The following is a 16,282-nucleotide window of genomic DNA, read 5'->3' on the forward strand; positions in this document are numbered from 1 at the left end:
GCGCTAGATAGAGATATATATATAACTTTATGGCTCTGATTCTTACAATAACTCATCATACACACCAGCAATCCATCATACATACATCAGAAAGTTAGAGAGATAGAGAGAGAGAGATGGCCTTATGGGGCTCTGATTCTTACACTAACTAAACATACTATACCAGCAATCCATCACACGTACACCAGCAAGTTAGAGAGATAGAGAGAGAATTAGAGAGATATGAATTAATGGGGCTCTGATTCTCACAATAACTCACCATACATACCAGCAACCCATCACATGTACACCAGCAAGTTAGAGAGAGAGATGACCTTATGCAGCTCTGATTCTTACACTAACTCATCATATCATACCAGCAATCCCCCCATATAAAACGGTCAAGTCCATCTCTTTCAAACACCATCTCAGCTCCTTTGCAGCGCTTCAAAGATGACGGAGAACACTGTCCTCCCCCCCCAACTCTCACCCCTTCTCCCATCTCCTTCTTCCTCCCACTCCACATCCCCTTCAATCCCTCCCTTCAACTATTGTTCTCACTTTAGTGATTGCATCACCGAGAGAACCCATGCGTCTATGCAATGAGCTGTCCTCTTCCACTCCCTCCCCCTCTGATTTACAGTCATAAATGTAGTCAATCATGCTGACATAACTCTGCTCCTCAACTATGGGTGCCACAATGGGAATAGAAAAACTCTTCAATGCAGCTTGAATGATAATATTCACTATGTGTGTAATGCATGGAACATGTTGTTTGGTGCTAAACCCCATGCTTCTGTCATGTAATTTTCTCCCTAAGTTTCAAACACCATCACAGCTCCTCCGCACCGCCTCAAAGACGACGGCGGCAACTCCCTCCTCTGCTGCAGCAATCACTGTTCTCCCCGCCGCCGCTAATTCCACCACAGCCCTCTCCCCTGTCCCAACTCTCACCCTTCTTCGCTCTTCTTCGTCCTCCCACTCCACCTCCCCTTCAATTCCGCCCTCCTTCAATCTCTGCACCAGCAATTCGCAGTCCACAGACCCCCAAATCAACCCGTTTTCTGCGAAATCTGGCATCGTCTTCTTCTGCGGCATCAGAAGATACTTCCCGTTTGATAGTTGAAGATTTGCTTGCAGCCTCGAGATCGCCAGATTGGGCTCTGGCATTCTCCTCGGTCGTAACTGCCGCGCTAGTTCGATGGAAAGGTCTGTTTCGACATTGTCGTTTGTGGCTGCAGCAATTAAGGTTTCGTTCTCCTTGTAGAATAGGTATGAGGGGGCTTGATTTTGCACGGCGGGCATTTGCTGCCGGAGATCTTCTGGGAACTGTGAAAGCAAGATAGAGGATGGAACGGATTAGAGAGTAATTTCAAGTGTTTGGTTTTCTTGGACTGAGATCTGATTTTTAATCTGGAAATATTGTGCTTTGGCCGCGGATTGATCATGAGGACTTGGAATAAGATGATTTATGCCACAAACACTACCAAGTAATGCGGAGAAAATCATGGGTTTGAATAGTGAAGTTTTGTGATTAGGCCGCCGACTGATCATTGGGATATGGTATAAAATGATTTTTGTCATGAACAGTAACTAGTTTTTGGGACAATCATGGGCCTGAGATCTGATAATATCCTCTTTAGTATTATTACAAACAATATAACTATTTTGTTGGAGTAAAACACGGGTCTGAGATCTGAAAATATTGTAATTAGCCCGCTGATTGATCAGAAGGATTTGGAAGAAACTGGTTTATGTCATGATTGCCATGTATGAGATGTGAAAATATTGTGGTCAGGGAGCTGATTGATCATGAGGTTTGGGAATAAACCGACTTATGTCACGAACAATAACTAGTTTGATGGAGCACATCGTGGGTCTGGGATTTAAAAATCTTGTGATTAGAGAGCTGATTGATCATTACGAGTTAGGATAAAATGATATATAGAGAACTGTAAGCGACGATGGAACAAATTGGAGAGAATTGGAGAATGAGTTTTAATCATCTCACCAGGATCTGCTTCGGCTGGAGAAACTTCAACAAAGGCTCCACCTTTTTTATCCTGTTCAAGAGTTTTCAAAGATGAACAGGAGATTTTGAAGAGAATTTAAAGAAGAAGAAGAAGCGTACGGGAGCCCGGAGAGGAATGAGCAGCGGAGGACCTTCATTGCCATGGGCATGAATGGGAGGAGGGCAAGTTCTTCATCAACTCCACTCTGGAAGACAAGAAATCGAAGAAAAGAAAATTCAGGTTTGAAAAAACAGAGATTTCGTGGTAAGTCTTCTACTTTAGAACCCAGTCTACAGAGGCATTGCTGCAAAATACTGTCACATTATTCATGATCTGAATGATTTCAATCCGATTCCTAGTGATCCATCAGGAGCCACGATTTGGTCCAAAACACAAGAGATTCATGACATAGATCACTTAGTTTTATCTTCCCATCAGAGACCAAATCACAAGATTTTTAGATCCTTTAAGAAATAAATAGCTCCAACCCCTGTAGGTTCACGACATGGATCATTTCATTTCATATCATAATGCATCAAATCAGAGGCCTAATCAAGAGTTAATTCATTTCTCGGACGGATAATTTTTTCTACAAATGCTAGAGATTAGAGTTCAGCATTCAGGATAATGATGCCGATGACGAGAGCATGATGACAAGATGTCATCCTCCTCGCCATTGTCTGGAGCTAGGATGACGATGAACATGAGAATTTGGCTAATATAATTTAAGTAGTTTTTTTTTCTCAAACTTCAAGTCTCTCTCTCTCTTCTCTTTCTTGGCGTCCAGGATGACGATGACAATGACAATGACAAATCCGTCATCATCCTCGTCATTTGTCTGTGGTTAGGATGCCATTGATGATGACAAATCAGCATCATCATCTTCATTTGTACTTGGTTAGGGATGACAATGGCAACTAGTCATCATCAAGCCACAGATGAATAAGGAGGATGATGATAATCTGAGTGGATGACTGTAATGATGACTTATTTGTCATCATCCTACAACCCTACTAGAGATTCATAAGATGGGCCATTTCGTTCCATCTGCTAGTGCATCAATCAGCAATTTGATCAGCTTGACGTTTAGAGTCTTTTCGATTAAGATGTGTATATTTGGAAAGGAAAAATGAGATCTGCTTCAGTATCATTTGTACCTCCATGACGAGCAAACATCTATGATCATCATGCCACTGGTGAAGCAGATGAACAGCTGGACCTAACCGAAGAGTCCAGTGAGGAGAGAAGACGATACAGGGTTCTTGCCATGCTTGTCTGACAAAAAATTTAGAACTCTAAGAACCAGGATCACTGGTATATTTTGGTATGTTATTTTTCATGGTAATTTGTATTTTAAAAGTATGAACTCTTTGGAAAAAAAATTAGAATGAAAATCGTTGTCCGAAAAATATGTATCCATCGCTGCACAACGATGATGAAAAGTTGATAAAGTTCAATATGTTTGGCTTTATTTTTAATCATTACTAGAACATGGTACACAAATGACTCTAGAAGAAAAGTCAAATATATAGATCAATTGCAAAAAACTAAAAATTCTTTTTTAAATCAATACTGCTTTTCCTAAAAAATTAAACTTTAACGGAAAGTAGGTTTGCCCCTTCTGACACCAATATCTGATGCCGATATCCGATATCAGCATCTGAACCAATATCACCTGGAAGCTGATATCCTCTATTACCTGCGGATAAATGATGGCCCACGGGATTTTCCGAAATAGGAGCTCTTGGTCCAGGGGATTACGGATGGGTAATTTTTATTTCAATTCCCTTTTCATCAAAGTATTTTTTCGATATCTGATATCCAATATCTGATATCCCTTATCTGCAGTACAGTGACAGCATCTATTATTGTACACAAGGTGGCAATATCCCAACCAATATCCAATTTCAGCATCTGGATCTCTCCCGATATTATTCCATATCAGACATCATGCGGATTTTATCTGGGAAGGACAGGAATCAGGGAATGGTAGAGGAGCTCTCAGGTCTCTTGGGGGATGGTTTCCCAACCTGTGGATCAAGGGGGCTTGGAGTGATACACCTGCACGACATGAACAAGGCATTACTGGCAAAATGGGCAGGCCGGATCATGGGGTCAGGGGAAGATATGGTCATGAAGGTAGTAAGAGACAGCTAAGGTACAGAGATGAATTGGGAGCCACAAACGGCCCCAATCAGAGGAGTGCCTCCTTTCTGGCAAGGCATGAGACTCATCTTCCCATTAACCCAGAGATTCTTTGAAGCCAGGCTAGGGGACGGATCCTTATTCCAATACTGGACGGATGACTGGGTGGCTTGCGGTAAGCGACAGGAGGAATTTCCGCGCGTATTCCATCTGGCAAGGAATCCCCAAGCTTCGGTCAGAGATTGTTGGGACAACGCATGGAACCCAATTTTGGAGGGGATCCTTTCTGACCAGAGGGTGGACAAATGGATGAGCATGCAGCAGGCCTTGGCACATTTGCGGCCTTCGAATGGGATATGTGACTGCCGGGAGTGGAAAGGCACAGCTTTTTAGTTGGAGATGCATACAGGAAGCTTCGCGAAAATGCTACAGAAGCAGATTCTACGGCTTGTGTGTGCCGCTTGCTTTGGAAACAAAAGGTTCCAATTAAAGTACAGATTTTTGGAGGTGGACCACCGGTTTCCGGGTGGTCTGCCCTACTTTTCTTTCAAAAAAAAAAGAACAGATTTTTGGATGGCTACTGGTTCGGAGACGGGTTATGACCAGAGCCCTCAGAAAATGTATGCTCCCAGATAAATCTTCCGAGTGCCCCATGTGCACACACAAGAAGAGAAAAATTGTTCACGTATTTTCTTTGGAAGTCCGTTTGCCCAGGTCAAATGGAGGTCACAGAAGCTCAGGGGGGTGGACATGTCTTCTGATGCGGCATGCTGAGACTCAATCCAGGGGATCGCATGCAGGGGACGTATGGGATGAGGATGGGTCCTAGTGGTTATTTGGGCAATATGGCTGCACCGCAATGAGGTGGAATTCAGGGGAACGGCCGTCTCGACAGAGTGTGTTACATGATGTGGAGAGCCTCATTACATATTGGTTTGGAAGGGAGGGTTGATTGGAGAGGACCATGTTCGTCGTGTACTGCACGTTCATGTATATCATTAATACCAGGTTGATCACCAATTCCGGGTGATCTTCCCACTTTCATTCAAAAAACTCATCATGTCTGATATCGAAAGACAGGATGGATGCCGAAAGGCAAACCCTAACAAAAAGTGATGTGCTACCATGTTTACAATTTATTTAGAATCAAGGTGTTAATGCTGATCAACGAAGAAGACCTCTCTCTTGAATGTTTAACTAAAAAACTAAAATGTCATCCGATAACTCAAACAATTATTAAGAATCAAGGTGTGAATGCTGATCAACGAAGAAGACCTATATCTTGGATGTTTAACTAAAAAACCAAAATGTCATCCGATAACTCAAACAATTATAACTGAATCCGAGGAGAACACAAAATCAAATGAATAATTCAATATTGAGATGAACTCAATGTTTATTCTCAATAAAGTACAAGTTGAACGTAGAAAAAAAAATCACATTTCAGCCTTTTCATCATAGAACTCTTCCATGCAAAAATAAAATTTTGATAAAATAATTTGTCCTACAGTATTCGGTGTTATTTTGAACAAAATTAGGACCATAGAGGAATCAAAAAGGGTTACGGAGAGGAAACAAAGAAGAAGGCCAATGCCCTAATTCAGTCCATCCATTTTCAACCATCTGATGATATTGTAAACTTAAATGAAGATAAACATAGGTTTAATGGAACTTTACTTACATCAAGTCGTATGAATGAAGAACAGAAAAAGTGTGAAGCCTGTTGTCCTTTGTAAGTTCCCCATGTCCAAACATTGATGAACCAGAGTACAGCTAAAATAATATCATAAAAATGTCAGATTTTTCTTCTTTATTTACCTGGGTTGTACAAATACTGACCTTTTGTTGACGTTCTCTGCAAACCCATTCTGGGATGACATTAGCCAAGGCCAGCATTTCTTCAGCAGTACAAGAGATCATGTACATTGGCACCTTAAAAATGACCACATGTCAAAAACTAAACTACATTTCAAATAATTGGCACGGGTAACTTTTCAAAAATAATCAAAGGAAAATAGATGCGTTTTTAGAGAGAGAGAGAGAGAACCTTGAGCTGTGCTGCTTCTAAAGCCTGAGAAATTGATTCCAGAAGCTGTAATATGATTCCAATTCGTCCAATTGGAATAAGAACAGATCCACCTCTTCTAGTAGCATCAACCGCACTACAGCATATGAAATTTATCTTATCCAGCTCTTCAAGTAACTCTCTCCCTTCATCAAGATTTTCATCATCTTCCCTGCTTCAAAATATTTGATTTTCAAAACTGATTATCAGCTCTTGATATTGAAGATGAGATTGGAGAGAAGGTAAACTTTCATTCCATTCTTCCTGCCTAACAATAGGCAGATTGGTAACCATAAATTTTCATAAAACTGATCAGGCATCATTTCCGAGTTATCAAAGACTAAAATGGTACCTGCTAAGAGCTTCGTCAAAGGGAGCTTCTTCATCATTGCCCTCAGTAATATCATTCAGATACGAAAAGTCTGAAAATAATATGAATTCATTCCCCTTTAGGCCATGGTAATCAAATTCCATTGCAGTTGAGGACTTGACAATTGAGCTTGTCAAGTATGTGAGACTTTGTCCTGGGGAGCGTATTATCCAATTGCAGGCACCAAATTCTAAGCCTGAGCTCAATGCTTTCAAGTTTAGAGCACTGTCGTGGCAATATTCCTCACAGTACTTAACAGCCTGAATTTTATTTATGCATTCACTGACTTCTGATCTCCTGTGCAAGCACTCATCAGTAAATTCAATAAAATAAATTAATTTTGCGACTAACTTTTGAGAAATTACAACACCGTTCCTAGAATTTTTAAATAGGGAATGACGAACTGATCAGGTTGGATCACCATTGATCATCAATCTAACAACCCAAGAAGTCAATCCGGTCAAGTGATTCAATAAATCATTTGGTCTGGATCTTGGTCATGCTCTTGGGCTGGCCTGATCCAGGAGGCTACTCGATCCTAGATTGTCAATCCAATTGAAAATATTCAATCTGACTAGCAGATTAAAGCAATAGGCACATTCATCTTGGAGATCTACCACATGTTAATATATAACACTGCCACGGACCAAGGATGAAGATAAGCCAGAGGAAATTGAAATCTATACCTAGTCTTTCCCCTGTTCCATCAATGTTTAACTTCTCGGTGGATCCCACCAATTCGACGATTTGTTTGCAGTTTGGATCGAGTTTAATCGACTATCTAGATTGATCAACTTGGCTTGATCAAGACTAACAAACAATCGGATTGGTCCCTACCTTCGGCTGGATCATCTGTAGATCAGTCGATTGATCAGTTCATTGGATTGGCAATCCAATCGATTAGAACAATAAACCATTACATACATTCAAACAGTAAAAATGGTACCTGTACAGAGGGAACCATGATCCAATGTCCTCTGCAGCCTTCCCCACAATAATATTTCTTATGAGCTGATGAAATTTCTCCAACTCACTCCATTTCATCCATTCAGGGCATGTTAAATTATCTTCAGGGCCATGAAACTGGAGGGCTTCCTCATGCATTGATGCCAGATCCTCCATCATAAGCTTCCCAAACTTCATGGCTGTCTCTGTAGCATAAATCTAGTACCAGATTATAGCGTTAGTAAGAATTTATTTTTACAAGTAGATAAGAATGGGGTCGGCGAATGATGATGAATTCATCATCGTCATTGTCATGAATATCCAGAACTGGCTTGGACAAATGAAAATGGTGAAATCGTCATCTACTGTTGGATGCAAAGGATGATGATTGATGCCAAACAAGGGTTGGCAAATGATGGTGTAATCATCATCACCATTGTCATCTCTAAATCTGGTTACCGTCATCCATGTTTGGGATTGGACGAAGGACGATGGTTACGAGAAATTGTCATCAATGGATGATGATGAAAAATTGTCACCGTCATCATCAGCATCATCATCATTATCATCATTGTCGTCATCGACTTGACATTATTAGCCTTGATTTCAAATGATGCGTTGATAAAATTGTCACAGACAGATGAATGAAGATGAAGATGATGACTTTGGCATCATCATCATCCACCTGTTATCATCAGAATTGATGCCAAACAAGAGTCGTCCAACATTAAAGACATCGTAGTCATCATCATCACCACCCATAAAATTTCGTCATTGTCATTGTCATTGTCATCCATGTTTGGGCTAGGAGAATGTCAATGATAACAACAATTTCATCATCAACCAATGAAAGAGGAGCCCTCAACAAAACTGAATTTCAAGTCCTAAATCACACCTTGGCAGAGAAATTGCTGCTCTGAGTAAGAACAGGCAAACCAAGAAGACCCATTGGGCTTGAGATCAAGACAACATCAAAAAGAGACAAATCCCAAAGCCCCAGGCTTCTCACTGTCTTGATCCAGGGAACAGAGTCAATTAGGGCATCAATAGATAGAAAAGAGCACTCTTTATCTTCCCCATTTCCCGCAATTTCGATTCCAGTTCTATCGCTCGAGATGGGGGCAAAGGCAACTACAGCAGAAAGATCAACCGGACATTCAAGGAGGATGCGAAATCCGCCAATTTCTACAATGTGACATGGAGGGCAGTGGAAACCTCGCCCTTTGCTTAAACAAGTCTACAAGAGAAAGATGAAATCAGTTAAAAGAGCACGAACGGAAGGAGATATCAGGGAGAGACCTTACCAGTTTCATGATACTGTTCGATCTTCACAGCTCAATGAAGGATTTGTGAAACGTTGATGATGAATGGTACATACCCATTTTTCCTTCTACGATGAAAATGCAAACCGGTACATACCCATCGTGTTTTCTACGATGTTCCCGGCTAGAGAAGAGTTTTCTACGATGAAGGGTACATGCCCATTGTTTTTTCTACGATGTTCATGGCTAGAGAAGAGTTTTCTACGATGAATTATACATACCCATTTTGTTTTCTACGATGTTCCCGGCTAGAGAAGAGTTTTCTACGATGAATGGTACATACCCATTCTGTATAAATTCTCTCCCATTAGAATTTCTCTTCTGGGTTCTGTTGCCTTGAAACTGGCAGAGAGAATTGAAAATAGATTAATTATCATACAGCACTGCTCTTCTACTTATACTTTGGCATGAAATTTACAAACAATTGGAAAATGGGCATAGGGTTGTTGGATGTATGACTGAAAGAATTATAATCAGTCATGTGTTACAGATGACAGATGACTGATGATGAAAATGACGGAACAGATGACGATGATGACTGATGACATTTAGGGTTACAGAACTATGGATAAAAATTTTTAAGATAGGAAAACATGAAAGTACATTTGTAGATGGAGACGATGGGGTCTACAACCATCAATGACAAGGACAGCAGAGGCAAGGATCATCCATGATGTGGACATTGATCGCTACCAGTGGGTACTGTATTTATAGTGCACAAACGAGGACAGGACGGTTATTTCGTTGATGTACGAACAAATTGTTCCATCCACGAGATTGGACGAATGAAGGGACATAAAGGGAAAGCTGAGCCGGAGCAGAGAGGGCGAGTCGAGCAGGAGTCTAGAGGGAAAGCTGAGCGGGTACAAAGAGGGAAGCCGGGCGATTATGACGTTACTATATTTATAGTGTCCACACGAGGACGGGATGGTTATTTCATTCATGCACGAACAAATCATCCCATCTTGGAGATCGGACGAATGAAGGACATGAAATTTTACGCCGAAAGGGAAAGCCGAGCAGGAGCCGAGGGGGAGAGTAGAGTGGGAGCTTAGAGGGAAAGCCGAGCGGGAGCCGAGAGGGAAGCCACGCGATTATGTCATTATAGTGCCCGAACGATGATGAGACGTTTATTTCGTTCATGGACGAACAAATCATTCCGTCTGGAAGATGGGACAAATGAAGGGACGATAAAATGTATGTGAAGGGGGGAGCCGAGAGGGAGAGTCAAAGGAGAGCCAATAGGGAAAGCCAAGCGGGAGCCGAGAGGGAAGCCAAGCAATTATGTCGTTACTATATTAATAGTGCCCGAACGAGGACGAGATGGTTATTTTGTTCATGGACGAACAAATCGTCCCTTCCAAGAGATCAGATGAATGAAGGACATGAAATTTTATGCCGAAAGGGAAAGCCGAGCGTGACCAAGAGGGAGAGTTGAACGGGAGCCAAGAGGGAAAGCCGAGCGGGAGCCGAGAGGGAAGCCGAGCGATTATGTCGTTACTATATTTTTAGTGCCCGGACGAGGACAAGATGATCATTTCATTCATGGATGAACAAATCACTGTCTAGGAGATGGGACGAATGAAAGGACGATAAATTGTATGTGGAGGGGGGGAGCCGAGAGGGAGCTGAGTGGGAGCAATTATGTTGTTGTTATATTTATAGTGCACAGATGAGGACGGGACTGTTATTTTGTTCATGGACGAACAAATTTTCTCATCCAGAAGATCAGATGAATGAAGGGACATGAAATTTTACGCCAAAAGCAAAAGCCGAGTGGGTGTACGGAGCACGAGCCGACAGGGAAGCCGAGCGATAATCCCGTTACTATATTTATGAGGGATGGGAACTTTGTTGTTCGTCGTCGAACGAACACTGTTTGTCAACGAACGAACAGAAGGAAAACCGTGTTCGCATTCATGTTCGGTTCGTTCGTGTTCATTCGCGAGCGAACATGAACGAGATGTGAATTTGGAAACTTTAATTTTTATGGAAAAAATGAAAGTAACTAGGTATTTAACCGTGGATTTAAAATTGATGTAACTGAATATCACTTTTAATTTGGTGGTCTATATTAATATTATATTTTAAGTTAGATGACCAAAGTTAACAAGACACCAAATTTGAAATAAAATTGTCACCTTAAATTTGGTGGTCTAACAGAATATTACATTTCATTACAGGAATATTAATAATGTCAGTAATCTATTTCACATAAATAATCAATAGGTTTGAAAAGATTTTAAGCTTGTGTATGGTTTTATCATTTTCAACATTAGGTATTTTTCGTTGGCATTGGTCACTAGATGATTATTTCAGGGAAAAAATTAGTAGATGTGAAATCACTAGATGCTTTGTAGTTATCTTTCTTGGAAGTAATAGATAGGTGGAAATTTTTTTGAAAAGTAGTTATGTAATATGTAGACATATAATTAAATCTAAAGTCCACAAGCATTAATCTATACTTAATGATTCAATCAGTACAAAGATTGTTAGAGTAAAAACTATGAAACATGCGTTCATTGGCTAAATTTCAAAGCTCAGTTCAATTTGAAAAGTAAATAGACTGTTGTGGCAACAGAGTTTCAAAAACATCAAAAGAGTGGATTACTCGATGAGCCATCTGTTGCCGCCCCTACAGGTTAATTTGGCAAGTTCTGGAGAGGCGACGCAACTGACATTACGCTGGACAGAAGAAATCATTGCTGGAGATAAGTTGTGGCGCTCCCAAAATATGTTGTCATTACATTGAGTGTTGACTACTTCTCTTCCATGTCTTGCGGGGTTTTGGGTCTCAAACATGAAGTCTGGTGGCATGAGAGAAAGGATCTCTGTAAGGATGCCCTTGGTACTTACCCCAATTAGCATGTTTTGGACTGTGGAAAATGGCTCTGCATCTCCTCTATTGGCATCATAAATGTCTTTGACGCTGTCATCACCATTTGATTCGGAGTCTGAGCTGACGATGACAGCAATAGAGTCTCGGGGTTGCTTTGCTAGTCTCCATTAGAGAAGTCGTACACTCCACCATGGTATGTGCCTTTGTTGGGCTCCTTCTTCCTCTATCGTCTCGGTGAGGCCATCAACATTCAGTGAGCCTTGGAAACTGGGTGCATCATAATCCATGCTACGTATTTTTCCACAATCCACATACATTCAAACCAGTATGAATGTATTGTATGCAAGGAGAAAAACCCTCCAAGAATTAAACCTATTGAGAGAAACAAATATGGGATGACAATTATGTTTTGGAGACACTTGCAGAAGAGCCATAAGGAGCTGCACGATTGGTTGAAAGGCAAACAAGTCCCAGGGTCAGAGGAGGAGCCGAGTTCTAGAGGTCAACGATTTATTGTTGGAATATTGGGTGCGCCAATAGGGCAGAATACCTTCTTACTGGGTATCACATTTCGTCTGCGGTTATGGTCTTGGGTCATTTCAACATTTGCTTCCATCTTATTTGAATTGCTACTCGTTTGAGCTTCGTCAACGTTCATAGAGGATAAGCCTTTCCAAGACCTCTCCTTTAAGAATTAAGAAGAACGCAATTGTTCATGTATTGTATCACTTCTCATTATCATTATGCAACTGGTCATAGACACATACATTGATATATATATATATAGACATATCTAAAAGCAATTTTAGATATGACCACTCGTTACACTCACACAACTGAAAGATCAAACATGTAGATGTTGCTGCATATGACCATTCGTTACAGTCTACCAATAAATAAATGAGGGCATCATTCAGGATATGCACTATAATCAGAACAACACACAAATAGCAAAACAAAGAAATACATAACTCATACAGTAAATTAGAATCAAACCATGTCCGCAATCAAGTACCTTCTTGTAGTTAGCCGAAGGGGATGTCTTGCTGAAGGCTGTGAATGTAGACCAAGAGCTGTCGATAGGGGCTTGCCGGAGGCAGGAACGAGAGAATGAGAAACGGAGGGAATGCCTTGCCGGAGTTGGGGATGATGCAGGGGGAGTTGCTAGAGTTGCAAGCGGGGGTATGGCGGGGGAGGGAGAAGGGGAGAAGAGAGAGGGAGGAGTTGGGGATGATGGAGGGGGAGAAGGGAGCTGGAGGGAGAAGGAGAAGGGGCAGGCAGGGGTCTGGAGAGGGAGGGAGAAGGGGAGAAGGGGAGAAGGGGAGAAGGGGAGAAGGGAGGAGTTGGGGACGATGCATGGAGAGAAGGGAGCTGGAAAGAGAGGGAGAAGAAGGGAGCCATCGGAGAGGGAGCCGCGGAGAAGAAGACATCCTGGAGGGATCCGCTGAAGGGGGAGCTGCGAGGAGGAAGACCGCCAGGAAGGGAGCCTTCGGCGAGGAAAACTGACGTCTGCCGGAGAGGGAGTCACCGCGGGGGATCACCTGGCGGGAATATGGAAGCGCCTGCACACTTGTTCAATGTGCCTCGGGAAGCTAACATGTTCACGAACGGTTCGTCTGTTCATGAACCATTCGCTAACAAGTTCGTGTCCATTTTTTACGTTCGTGTATGTGTTTGTGTTCATTCGTTCACATGTTCATGAACAAACAAACAAAAATTTCTCAACCCTAATATTTATACTGTTCGGACGAGGACGGGACAGTTATTTATTTCATGGACAAACAAATCTTCCAGACCTGGAGATCAGACGAATGAGGCGACGTGAAATTGAAAGCCGAGAGGGACCCCAGAGGGAGAGTCTAGGGGGAGCCACGGGGGAAAGCCGAGCAGATGCTGAGTGGGAGCGATCATGCTGTTACTATATTTATAGTGCACGGACGAGCATGGGACGGCTATTTTTTTCATGAAGAAACAAATCTTCTGGTCTAGAGGGAGAGTTTAGCGGGCGCCGAGAGGGAAAGCCGAGCGGAAGCTGAGCAGGAGCGATCATGCCGTTACTATATTTATAGTGAACAGACGAGGACGTGACAGTTATTTCATTCATGGACAAACACATCTTCCTGTCTAGTGGGAAAGTCTAGTTGGAGCTGAGAGGGAAAGCCGAGCGGAAGCTGAGCGGGAGCAATCATGCCGTTACTATATTTATGGTGCACAGACGAAGATGGAACGGTAATTTCATTCATGGACAAAAAAATCTTCTGGTCGAGAGGGAGAGTCTAGAAGGAGAAAAGAGGGAAAGACGGGCAGAAGCTGAGCAGGAGAAATCATGTCGTTACTATATTTATAGTGCACGGACGAGGACAGGACGCTTATTTCATTCATGGACGAACAAATGGTCCCCTTCCAAGATATAAGACAAATGCAGGGATGTGAAATTGTACACCTGGCAGGGACAAGAAGGAAAGTCAAGTAGGAGCCGAGAGGGAAAGCCGATGAGACAAGGACGCCTCAGATTGGACAGTTCCTGGATGGGATTTTTCATGGACGAAGTGATTTAGGAAGGGGACAGTTTGAAGGTGCCTCTGAATATTGGGGCGTGACACACAAGAGGACCATCATCCCATCTGGTCCTGCATCCCTGTCGTAGACGATGCACAAACATTAATATTATCAGTATTATCATCAATTTCGTTTTTCATTGCAGACGAATAGGTGATTGGTACTGATGATGGAGTTGCGATGATGACGAAACAGGGACAGATAATGATTTGGACAAAACAGGAGATGATGTGGATGTATGACTGAACGGATACCAATTCAGACCCATTACTTTTGCCGGAAACCATCCTCCGCCATTGTTCCAATCCTAATTGGGCCTTCAGTTGTCACAGAGTGATGTGAATTTATGCAGAGTTGGAGAAATATCTGAGTGTTTTTTTTTGTTTAATTCTTTTTTTGATTTCCAGTTCTAATTAGGTGTTCTGTTGCATAAAACTACAACCCCTAAATACAGTGTCAAACATTAGTGGGTTTTAATATGAACTTATTCTTTTAGGGCAGTGTAAAAATATCCAATTAACCTTTGATAGGATGAAACTGTAATAAGTTATTAGAAGAAGTAAAATTTTATAGATTTTAGGAGGACTGTATTCATTTACGACTTTGGAATATCAAAAGAGTTGCAACTTAGAAGTCGTGAGTGGATTTTAATAATTTAAAGATATACATACACTATATTTCATGTATTACAAAGGCCGTATGTCGCTTAAATGTTGCATGGTATTATGTAATATATTATTATTAAGATTTCTCGGTCACTCAGTTGTGTTTAGTAATTAATTTGGTGGAATTTTCCCTAATACCACCTTTTGGTTTATAGTAAATAGGGAAAGAACAAACAAGGGGTAAATTTGGTAAAAAAAAATTGAGCACTTTTAGTATAGTATAGACACTAAGTAGATATCAGATGAGTAACATTTCTCTAGAGAGTGTTGAATGACTATGTGCATGGGTCTATTAATAGGATGTAAACTGGGTTTCTCTAAGTTCATTGACTTCTCTTATGTGGTTCTTTTATTCCAACTTATAACTTCAGTAAGATGACTACATATAACATCGTTTGACATTGGTATGTTAAACTAGATAAAATAAAGTAACTTGAATTCAACCATGATACTAATAAACATAATTACATGACATGTATGATTTACATTAAAAATTGAAATGTATCCCTCTTAATATTAAAATATATGATTTAGAAGCTCAAGGTATTAAAAAGATAATCTGTATCTTTTTATGTATCAGGCAAAAACAATTTGATAATTGAGAAATCCAATGTTATGCATACTGAGTTGTGGGCCTATGGTTGATGGTGCATGAAAAAAATTTGAAGCAACCAAAGCTTAAGATCAACTCAGAATTGATTCCTCTAAAACATGTAATATTCAATGCCATTTGGGGAAGTTTTCCCACCCTTGACTTGCTTCCAAAGAGAGTTTCTTCAAGCCATTTAATTACCCCGCCTCCAGTGGTATCCACACGACTAGAAGGCTGTTGGATCTCCTCTCCTTCATCACTTCTTCTTAAAGATATTATGAATATTCTCACCATCAAGGATGATATGTGGAATGGGTGGAGAATGCAACAAAATAAGAAAGAGAGGGTGTCCATATCTAGCTGGTCTGGCCACCTAAAACAGAGTCCAGGTTAGTTATACTCATTTAAGATTTTTTCATAAAAATCCTTAAAATAAAGTATATCTTCCAACGTCATTTTAGTCTTATGTGTGTAACCCTGTAGGCCCATATACTGTTCAAGTTAATAACCTTAATGGCCCAATAAATAATTAATATTCAAACTTATTAATTACCTATGTTAACAGTTAGATTGATAAAGTCTTACATCATGAAGACATCTGGTTTGAATACTAATTTAGCAACCCGATTCATATTTTTTCCGGCATGAAATTAATTGACATGTTCTTTTAGTTGGAGTGAGGGGGGTGGGGGGCGATCAGGATGAGAAGCTGGGATCACAACCAAATGACCCAGGACCTAAGAACAGATGATCAATGGGATAATGGATGACCAGGCTTCAAGCCAACTT

General features: G+C 41.1%; 1 protein-coding gene across 2 annotated transcripts; it reads right to left on the bottom strand.

Moving 5' to 3' along the window:
* Window positions 1–136: 136 nt before the first annotated feature.
* LOC144714478 (integrator complex subunit) lies at window positions 137–9,134 on the bottom strand. Of its 2 annotated transcripts, none has more exons than XM_078589229.1 (11): window positions 8,821–9,134; window positions 8,412–8,753; window positions 7,518–7,735; window positions 6,554–6,868; window positions 6,184–6,373; window positions 5,976–6,068; window positions 5,818–5,909; window positions 3,149–3,266; window positions 2,111–2,196; window positions 1,991–2,042; window positions 137–1,308 (listed from the first exon to the last, which is right to left on the bottom strand). In XM_078589229.1, the coding sequence occupies exons 1-11, from the start codon at window positions 8,827–8,829 to the stop codon at window positions 802–804; spliced, it is 2,022 nt and encodes a 673-aa protein (XP_078445355.1). In that variant the 5' UTR covers window positions 8,830–9,134; the 3' UTR covers window positions 137–801. The 2 variants fall into 2 exon arrangements, with proteins under 2 accessions (XP_078445355.1, XP_078445354.1); XM_078589228.1 differs by having other exon boundaries at window positions 6,184–6,376.
* Window positions 9,135–16,282: the final 7,148 nt, after the last annotated feature.

Source organism: Wolffia australiana, chromosome 17 (assembly GCF_029677425.1).
Source record: "Wolffia australiana isolate 7733 chromosome 17, ASM2967742v1".
NCBI lineage: Eukaryota > Viridiplantae > Streptophyta > Magnoliopsida > Alismatales > Araceae > Wolffia > Wolffia australiana.